The sequence below is a fragment of the Nicotiana attenuata genome, unplaced genomic scaffold (genome assembly GCF_001879085.1).
Source record: "Nicotiana attenuata strain UT unplaced genomic scaffold, NIATTr2, whole genome shotgun sequence".
In the NCBI taxonomy this organism is placed as follows: Eukaryota; Viridiplantae; Streptophyta; class Magnoliopsida; order Solanales; family Solanaceae; genus Nicotiana; species Nicotiana attenuata.
The window spans coordinates 28,855-39,146 of record NW_017673293.1 but is presented as its reverse complement, the minus strand read 5'-3'; the positions used below and the strand labels follow the sequence as shown (position 1 = coordinate 39,146).

General features: G+C 43.4%; 1 protein-coding gene across 1 annotated transcript; it reads left to right on the top strand.

Moving 5' to 3' along the window:
• The first annotated feature begins 2,352 nt into the window (after nt 1-2,352).
• On the top strand, nt 2,353-7,187 carry LOC109215963. The gene is made up of 7 exons (XM_019380087.1): nt 2,353-2,719; nt 2,871-3,457; nt 3,572-4,680; nt 4,789-5,728; nt 5,893-6,139; nt 6,514-6,950; nt 7,047-7,187. The coding sequence occupies exons 1-7, from the start codon at nt 2,353-2,355 to the stop codon at nt 7,185-7,187; spliced, it is 3,828 nt and encodes a 1,275-aa protein (XP_019235632.1).
• Nucleotides 7,188-10,292: the final 3,105 nt, after the last annotated feature.

Here is a 10,292-nt window from a genome sequence, read left to right as displayed (position 1 = left end):
TCTCTAATCGATAATAAGGTTATTATGGCAAAAGAAACCGCCCCGAATGTCCGTAACGACCCTCTGCCGGACCATAAAGGCGAGGGTATTCACATGATTGATGTGAAGGATGATTGGGATCCCGAGGGATCCATCGGGTTGATCACGGAAGGCGATGATCCAAAGAAGCGTAACCTCAACCCCATCAGGGTCCATATCCAACGATCTGAGGTCACTGAGGTAGATGTGTTTATCCCTCTTGAGTTCGAAGTAGCTCAATCAACAAAAGTACTGGCACCATTTTAAGTCGCAGTTTTGCCACCCAAGGAACATGTCCCATTCGAAGTAAAGGTTGTCACACCAATCCTGATGGCAATGTCCGTCACGTCATCATTCCACACAAAAGCTATACCCTAGGATTACACAGCCGAGGCTAGAAGGAAAGGCAAGGTCAGGTTCGAAGAGACTATTGCAGCACAGGGAATGACAAGAACGGGGAGAGTCTATACCCCGGAACACTTAGCTGAGTCAAGCAAACAGGCTTCCAACTGGCCACCCATCATCGAGAAAGGTACGGACGACCTCTGGAGAAAGATACATGCCAAAGAGTACTCGGTGAACGACCAGCTGAACAAAACACCAGCGCAGATATCCATCCTCTCACTGCTGTAGAATTCCAAGACACACAAAAATGCTCTGTTGAAGGTGCTAAGTAAAGCCTATGTACCAAGCAACATCATCGGCGGAGAAATGGCCAACATGGTGGGACAGGTATTAGAGAGCCACAAAATCACTTTCTATGAGGACGAGCTGCCACCTGAAGGGTTGGGTCATAACAGAGCCCTGCATATCACCGTCGACCAGGATCCTGGTCGACAGGGGTTCCAGCCTTAACATCTGTCCTCTGGTAACGCTCAAGAAGTTGGGCAAAGGTTTGCACAAGATAAAAGAAGGAGCTATCAATGTAAAAGCTTTTGATGGATCCCAGAGGACCACCATCGATGAAATCAGCCTGTGTCTTCAAATGGGACCAACATGGTTCGATGTTAAGTTCCAAGTGATAGATGTGCCAGCATCCTATAACCTGCTGTTAGGACGCCCTTGGATTCATTCTGCGGGGACTGTGGCTTTGACACTACATCAGGCCGTGAAATTAGAAAGGAATCACCAGGAAGTGATCATTCACGGTGATGGCAGCAATCCTATATACAGTCGTCAGACCATTCCGGTAATAGGGGGAAGAAGAAAGTTAGGTGGGGAGACCTACCACCACATCAAGCGAGTCAATGCTGTTGACAAAGATAAATGGTGCGACAACAAGATCGAGAGTATATTGAACTGGAGCGGGTACGAACCTGGCAAGGGGCTTGGCAAAAACCTCTAGGGGATTACTAAACACATAAAGCTCAAGAAGCACGGCACTACTTTCGGTCTGGGATACGAATACACTTGGGAAGATTTCAACAACTGGTCGCCGCCATGGCGTGGTCCTTACTACCCACTGGAGCAACCGATACCGCACTTAGAGCAGACTTTCGAACAGGCTGACGTCGTCTATGGGACGGATGAAGAAGAGGCGCTCACAGCAGTGAAAAATTTGTTTTTAGAAGACAATGATATGGATTGCTGTGTTATCCTTGAGGAGGGGGAGGAAGGCCCTTCTATACAGGCCGTAAGCAGAGGAGCGCGCCTCAATAACTGGTCTATCAGAACAACCAGAGCCTGGCGAGCCTCGGGGTAGCAAGGCTAAACAAGCATCATGCACTTTTTTTTTACTAGACGATTTTCTTTTCGCATTTTTGTTCTCGTAATAAGATCTTCAATGTTCAAAACAATTATGAAATTTATCAAAAGCATTTTGACTTTCCTTATGAATTGACACTTATTATTATTTTTCTCTTATTTACTTCATTTATACAGCATTACTATTACTTATTTTGATGAACCAATGACTGTGACACAAATCAACTACCTGCAATGTGCCATGGTGTGTCATTGGAGATTTCAATGCCATTGCCTCTGTAGAAGAAAAGATTGGTGGCATTCCATACCAAATGTCCAAAAGCCTTGACTTTCTGAGCATGATAGAGGACTGTGGACTTATGGATCTGGGATTCTATGGGTCTAAAGTCACATGGTCTAATGGAAGGTGCAATGTGCTATTGTATGGAAAATATTGGACAGGGGATTAGCCAATGATTTATGGTTAGAAGCCTTTCCTGCTGCCACAATTACTCATTTAGCTTCAGCAGGATCTGAACACAACCCCCTACTATTGGAACTTCATACAAGACAAGATAATGGCAAAAAGTACTTCAAATTTCTCAACTGTTGGGTGGATAACCAAACTTTTCTACCACTGGTTTCAGAAATATGGAACAGAAAAGTCAGAGTAATCCTATGTGGGTGTTTCACCAGAAGTTGAAAGCTCTGAGCCATGCCCTAAGCCTTTGGTCCAGACAACAATATGGGAAAATCGTCCAAAAAACCAAAGAATATGAACAAAAGGTGAAGGATGCAGAGCTGATCTGGGCCCAAACAAACAATGATGCTGACAGAATATCTCTCAATGAGCTCAAGGCTCAGTATGTTAGACATCTGAAGGTTGAGCAAGATGTTCTGCAACAAAAAACCCAACTGCAATGGTTTAAAGAAGGGGATGCCAATTCTAGATACTTCCACAGCTTAATCAGAGGAAGAAGAAGGAAATTGTACATCCACAAAATCAAAAATGAAGAAGGTGAGTGGTTTTAGGGTGATAAAAACATTGGGAAGGCTGCCTGTGACTACTTTCAAAACATGTTCACAGATCCTGGCTCAATTATTAGAGAAGACTTGCTGTCCATTATTCCAACCATGATAACTAGTGATGACAATGCCATACTCACCAGAGACCCATCTATGTCAGAGCTCAAGGACATTGTTCTCCATGAATCCTACTAGTGCAGCAGGACCAGATGGTATGAATGGGAAGTTTTACCAAGCCTGCTGGGAAGTGATCAAGGAAGACTTACTCAAGGTGGTGCTCGCATTTTTTAGAGGCAGTCCAATGCCCAGATATATGACCAATGCATGCCTTGTTCTCCTGCCCAAAGTTGAATTCCCTAACAGTCTCACAGAATTTAGGCCAATCAGTCTCAGAAATTTCATCAACAAGATCATTTCCAAGGTTATCTTTTCAAGACTTGGCCCTATCCTTCCAAAGATAATCTCTGCAAATCAATCAGGCTTTGTTAAGGGCAGAAACATCTCTGAAAACATTATGTTTGCACAAGAAATAGTGCATGGTATCAAGAAGCCAACAATGGGATCAAATATGGTCATCAAGCTTGACATGGCTAAGGCTTATGACAGAGTCTCCTGGAGTTTTACCTACATTATGCTCAGGAGAATGGGCTTCAGTGAAATGATCGTTGACATGATCTGGAGAACAATGTCCAATAACTGGTATTCAGTCATAGTTAATGGCACCAGATATGTTTTTTTCCAATCTACAAGAGGCCTCAAATAGGGTGATCCACTTGCTCCTTCCCTATTCATCATAGGAGCTGAACTCCTATCCAGAATGCTCAACTTGCTAAATCATGATCAGCTATTTCATGGATTTTATATGGAGAAAAGGGGACCTCAAATTAACCGCTTGAGCTTTGCTGTTGATATCATCATTTTTACTTCTGGCAGAAGAACATCCCTGAGGAAAATCATGTGGATTCTTAGCAATTATGAGAGCACATCTGGCCAACTCATTAATAGGCATAAGAGTCATTTCATGACTGCTCCATGTGCTATGCCAAGTGCAGTCAGAAGAATTCAAAGGGAGACAGGCTTCTCTGGGAAAGATTCACCTCTCACATACCTAGGATGCCCTTTATACATAGGCAGAAGCAGAATTATGCACTTCAATGGCCTTATCTCTAAAGTTCTAGGAAGAATCAAAGGCTGGCATGGAAAAATGCTTTCCGATGGAGGCAGGGCAACCTTGATCAAATATGTCCTCCAATCCCTACCAATTCATCTCCTCTCAGCTGTGTCCCCTCCTAAGACTGTCATGAAGCAAATTGAAAGGTTGACAGCCAACTTTTTCTGGGGAATGGATAAGGACAAACACAAGTATCACTGGGCATCATGGTTCAAACTATCCTTCCCTCCAAATGAAGGTGGTGTGGGTTTCAGAACCATTCAAGACTCATGTAAAGCCATGAAATTCAAGCAATGGTGGCAATTCAGAACAGCAAACTCTCTTTGGAGTTCATTCCTAAAGGCAAAGTACTGTCAAACATCAAATCCAATATCCAAGAAATGGGATTCAGGCCAGTCACAAGCATGGAAAAGAATGATGTTCAATAAGAAAGAAGCAAAAAAAGTAATCCAATGGAGGCTCCACAATGGGAAATGCAGTTTCTGGTGGGACAATTGGCTTGGCTCTATGCCAATTGCATTCAGCAGAACTGAAGGGGGTAGACCTGGCAACACATCAGTGTCCAATTTCTGGAATGAAGGTCGCTGGGATCTCCAAAAGCTCAATGGAACTGCACCAGCTCACAAAATATCAGAGATCATGCAGACAGCTATATATTACAACCCTGATCTCCCTGATAAACCTATCTGGACTCCTACTATCAGGGGTAAGTTCACATGTACCTCTGCATGGGATCTCATCAGAAAGAAAAAACCACCCAGCTTCACAAATAGGAGGATCTGGCATAAAAAAATTCCCTTTTAGTGGTCCTTTTGTTTGTGGAGAGCCCTTAGAAACAAACTCCCAACTAATGACAGAGTGCAAATCTTCTGTGGTCCAACTGTCACCAGGTGTGTATGCTGCTCTATGCATGCTTTGGAAACAGTGGAACACCTCTTCAGTTCTGGTAACTTTGCTAGGATCATATGGAAAAAATATGGGGGTCATGTGGGCATCCAAACTGAGAACTTGCCTTTGAGGTTGCTCCTTATGAAGTGGTGGATGATGAAGGCCTGTAATTTTGTGCAAAAGCTCATTCTAGATACCCTCCCCATCATCATCTGTTGGAATTTGTGGAAAAATAGATGTAGTGCCAAGTATGGAGCAAAAAACACCTCCCTAACTACGGTCCTTTACTCCATCAACTCAGACATCAACCTACTCCTAAGGTCCAATTTTCCTGTCATCCAATGGCCTTTCAACTGGAGGGAACTCTACTCCTTCATTGAAAACATTCAGCATCACACTACCATAATCCAAGTCAAATGGACTAAACCAGACAAGGGCTTTGTAAAGATCAATTCAGATGGAAGTGCTATGACAAATCCTGGAAAGATTGGTGGAGGTGTAATTATTAGAGATCAACAGGGCCACTTCATTCATGCAATGACCTTTCCTTTGGGAGAGGGTACCAACAATTATGCTGAAACTGAAGCGGCCAGGATAGGAGTTCAATGGTGTTTGGACAATGGAATTCCCAGAGTTCATTTAGAAGCAGATTTTGCACTACTTGTTAGGTGGCTGACAGAGGATAATGATTCTCCATGGGTTTTGAAACAAAAGATTTCCCACCTAAGGCTTCTGTGCTCTCAATTTGAGGGGTTCAAAGCTTCTCATGTATATAGAGAAGCAAACTGCCCTGCTGATTCCCTCTTAAAACTTAGCCAAGACCTCAACACTCTAACAAATTTCACCACTGCTTCCTCTCTCCCACCCCACATCAGAGGCCAAGTTCTCCATGACCAATTGGGTACCCCAGCTTTCAGGCACAAGAAAACCAACATGCTGATAGTATCCTCTCAAAATGCAAACTCTTCTTCAACATCTAATGGTTATGGTTGAAACATCATCAAAGAAGGGGTCCCAATTATCGTCCAAATGAAATACCTCATGTACCAGTTGTGGAATCAGTCAGCCCAGATTTATCTACTAATTCTGTGTGTTTTTTTTTGCAGGTTCCCTTCCCTTATGAACCTTACATTCCTTTGTGGCTGTTTCAAGGTGTGGTATTAGCACATGTGCTCATCCTCCTAAAACAACAACACAGGTCTAGTATAGATCATAAAGGAAAGGAAAGTTCTCAGTATCCAAGACCTCATCACCTAAGTAGTCAAAGGACTGATGCAGGTCATAGAGAGAAGCAAAATCCACAAGGCATAGAACTCACTCTTCACTATGCCTTTTTTCTAGCATTGGCCTTCTGTATACTGTGGAATGATCTTTGCCTCAACAAAGATCACATCACACATGCATACCTTCATAGGAAAACACCTCCCTTCTACACCATATATCACAACAGACCACCAGATGATCACCAACAACACAAAAACCTTCTCCAAAAAACTGAGAAACACGTAAAACAAATGCAACCCACACCCCGTAGATGTACACTTACCCAGGCACCTTTCACCCTTATCATCAATCCTTTTAGAACCCACAAGAACATAGGAGCACCTCCCTTCTTTTGGCAACCCAACCATGCACAATCCCCGGAACCTGATAAACACAACAGCCTCACAAAACAGCCTCACAAAGCTGGGCTCTGTTTTTCACTAACATTGTTTTCTATTTTGCAGGTACTCTTTCCCTTGCTTGTGTCACTCAACTGATATGGTTTTTGGGAGTGGTATTAGCACTTCTAGTGTTCATTCTCCTGGAACCATACCAGCTGACACACCAACATCAACCCCTCAGGCACATCACCACACAAAGGCAACAGAAAATGCAGAAAGCAGCAGTTTTACCTGAAGGCTATCTCATTCCATTATACTGCTTTACACTTCAGCCCCAACCCAAGCAACCATACCAACCAAATTGTTTTCATCATTGCTGCAGAAATCCAAATGCCTGTAGTAATGCCTTTTCAACTCAGTTTCAATTCCACAACATGAGCAACACCTATAAAGCTGATTGCAGTCCACACAAGAACCTGGAGATTGAGCTCCCTTTCACTAACATGTTTGTTAATTTTTGCAAGTTTTCTGAGCAGATTTGGACAGTTTATGTGCCTAAAGTTAGTGGTATTAGCTTCTATGAAGCTCATCCTGCTGAAAGTACATAAACTGCTCCAAGTCTCTCAAACCAGCTTCAACCTTGTTCCATTCAACAGCTCATCTGGGATGCCTTCAGTACCTTCAGTGCTCAGTCAACAACAGTTTCAAATATGCTGCTTCATGCTGTCTTTGAAGCAGCAACACTCACAGTACTTGGACACAATGCAGCTGCAGCATCTACAACAGGAAAACACTAGGGAAACAAACCTAATCATCCTGCATTCTCCTCGGCAGCCTCCACTAGCAAAGCTCAATCATGACAGTTCCTTCTCTATCAGACAGAACTCAGTTGAAGGCCACAAGCATCCATGTGAAGGAAGACAATGCTCCCTCCCTTCTGTCACCTTCAGCAAGCAACAACCCTTCTCATCTATTGGGAACCTTTTGTTTGCTATCTTCACCTTAGCTTTCTCTGTAATAGATGTCAAAGCAAGGATGAAGATAGCATCTCCTAACATCACAAGTTTTTTGCATTTCTCCTTAGGGATTTCCTACATCTATTGTAGAGGTAGATTGGTTTGTATATGGAAGTCAATCTTCCAACTCAACAACTTGGTAGCATTAGGTTTACATGTGCATTTTTGTATAGTTGACCTAGGTTTACTTCATTCTGTTTTTGTATATCCAATTGACTATCATAATCTGATAAGTCAATTGGATCATCAGCATAGGTCTAACTCACCACAGCTCTCAGGTTTATTTGGTCACTATATGTTTATGACCAGGTGCCTTTGTACCATTTCTTGGTGGTCAGGTCTATGCCCCCCTCCTATGTTATACTTTTATTTATTATATATGAAAATCAGCCCTAGGCACAATGCCTAGTGGATTCAACAAAAAAAATGACTGTGCATACAATGGGACAACGCAACAAACGGACATTGATTCAGAGGAAGATGATATACCAGAGGAAACTGTCAAAGAAGTAGAGAACTTTGAGAACATACCTAAGTCCAACCTGGACGAGACAGAAATTGTTAACCTGGGAGATGCAGAAAATATCAAGGAAACACGAATCAGCGTTCATTTGTCGCCATCAGAAAAGAAGGAATACACAGAATTTCTGAGGGAGTATGAGGACATATTCGCCTGGTCATATGATGAGATGACTGGTCTAAGCACATCTATTGTGGCCCATAAACTGCCAACTGGTCCAACATGTCCTCCGATAAAGCAGAAGCTCAGGAAGTTCAAACCTGATATGTGTTTGAAAATCAAGGAAGAAGTCACTAAGCAGGTCAAAGCTAAGGTTCTCAGGGTAGTTGAGTACCCGACATAGTTGCCAACATTGTACCAGTACCAAAGAAGGATGGGAAGGTCAGAGTCTGTGTCGACTACCGGGATCTCAACCGGACCAGTCCGAAAGACGACTTCCCTTTGCCGAATATACACATCCTGATTGACAATTGCGCCAAGCATGAACTGCAGTCGTTCGTGGATTGTTTCGCCGGTTACCATCAGATCTGGATGGATGAAGAAGATGCTGAGAAAACAGCTTTCATTACGCCGTGGGGAATGTATTGTTACAAAATGATGTCGTTCGGCCTGAAGAATGCAGGGGCCACCTATATGAGGGCCATGACTACCATTTTTCATGATATGATACACAAGGAAATTGAGGTATATATAGATGATGTTATCATCAAGTCCAAGAAGGCCGCGGATCACATGGAAGATTTGAGGAAGTTCTTCAACAGATTGCGGAGGTACAACCTGAAACTAACCCCGTAAAGTGTGCATTTAGGGTTCCTGCTGGGAAGCTGCTTGGGTTTATTGTGAGCCGCCGAGGAATAGAACTGGATCCGTCAAAAGTCAAAGCCATTCAAGAACTACCACCGCCAAAGAACAAAAAGGACGTGATGAGTTTCTTGGGAAGACTCAACTACATTAGCCGGTTCATAGCACAGTCCACAGTCATCTGCGAGCCAATCTTTAAGATGTTGAAGAAGGACGCCGCTACCAAATGGACAGACGACTGTCAAAAGGCCTTCCACAGAATCAAGGAATACATGTCAACACCACCAGTCTTGGTCCCGCCTGAGCCAGGTAGAACCCTATTACTCTACCTTGCGGTACTGGACGGAGCTTTCGGTTGCGTTCTGGGGCAACATGATGAAATAGGAAGGAAGGAACAGGCCATCTATTATCTCAGCAAGAAGTTCACTCCCTACGAAGCCCGGTATTCTCTGTTAGAGCGCACCTGTTGTGCTTTGACTTGGGTGGCCCAGAAGCTGAGGCACCACTTCTGTGCCTATACTACATATCTCATATCAAGGATGGATCCATTATAGTACATCTTTCAAAAGCCCATGCCCACCGGCAAGCTAGCCAAGTGGCAAATCTTGTTGAGTGAATTTGACATTATCTATGTAACTCATAAGGCAATCAAGGGACAGGCAATGGTAGATCACCTTGCTGAAAATCCCGTATATGGAGAATACGAACCTCCGAAAACGTATTTTCCTGACGAAGAAGTATCATTCATAGGAGAAGACATTGCAGAATCCTATGATGGTTGGAGAATGTTTTTCCATGGAGCAGGAGCAGTCCTAGTATCAGAAACCGGCCAGCATTATCCAGTGTCTGCCAAACTCAGGTTCCCGTGCACCAACAACATGGCTGAATACGAAGCTTGCATCCTAGGTCTAAAGATGGCCATTGACATAGACATCCAAGAGTTGTTAGTGATCGGAGACTCAGACCAACTCATACATCAGGTACAAGAAGAATGGGCGACCAAGAACTCCAAGATACTCCCGTATCTTCATCATGTACAGGAGTTGAGAAAAAGGTTCACAAAGACAGAATTTCGACATGTTCCCAGAATCCAGAATGAATTTGCTGATGCATTGGCTACCCTGTCATCCATGATACAGCATCCTGATAAGAATTTCATTGACCCCATACCGGTGAAAATTCATAATCAGCCAGCTTATTGTGCCCATGTTGAAGAGGAAGCAGATGGAAAACCTTGGTTCCATGATATCAAGGAATATTTGGCGAAATGAGATTACCCGGAGCTTGCCAATCATACCCAAAAGCGCACACATCGGAGGTTGTCTAACAATTTCTTTCACAACGGAGGAATCCTGTATAGGAGGACTCCAGATTTGTGATTGTTAAGGTGTGTCGACGCAAAGGAAGCATCCAAGCTGCTAGAGGAAATTCATGCTGGGACCTACGGTCCACATATGAATGGTTTTGTTTTAGCAAAGAAGATACTCCAGGCTGGTTACTTTTTGATGACTATGGAGGCAGATTGCATCTAGTACGTCCGAAAATGCCATCGCTGTCAGATTCAT

Excerpts from the sequence above, each read along its gene's own strand:
- LOC109215963 (XM_019380087.1), top strand. The coding sequence starts at position 2,353 with ATGGAACAGAAAAGTCAGAGTAATCCTATGTGGGTGTTTCACCAGAAG. Across the intron at positions 2,720-2,870 it reads CAAAATCAAAAATGAAGAAG|AGACCCATCTATGTCAGAGC; the intron begins GTGAGTGGTTTT and ends CATACTCACCAG. Across the intron at positions 5,729-5,892 it reads AGAAAACCAACATGCTGATA|GTTCCCTTCCCTTATGAACC; the intron begins GTATCCTCTCAA and ends TTTTTTTTGCAG.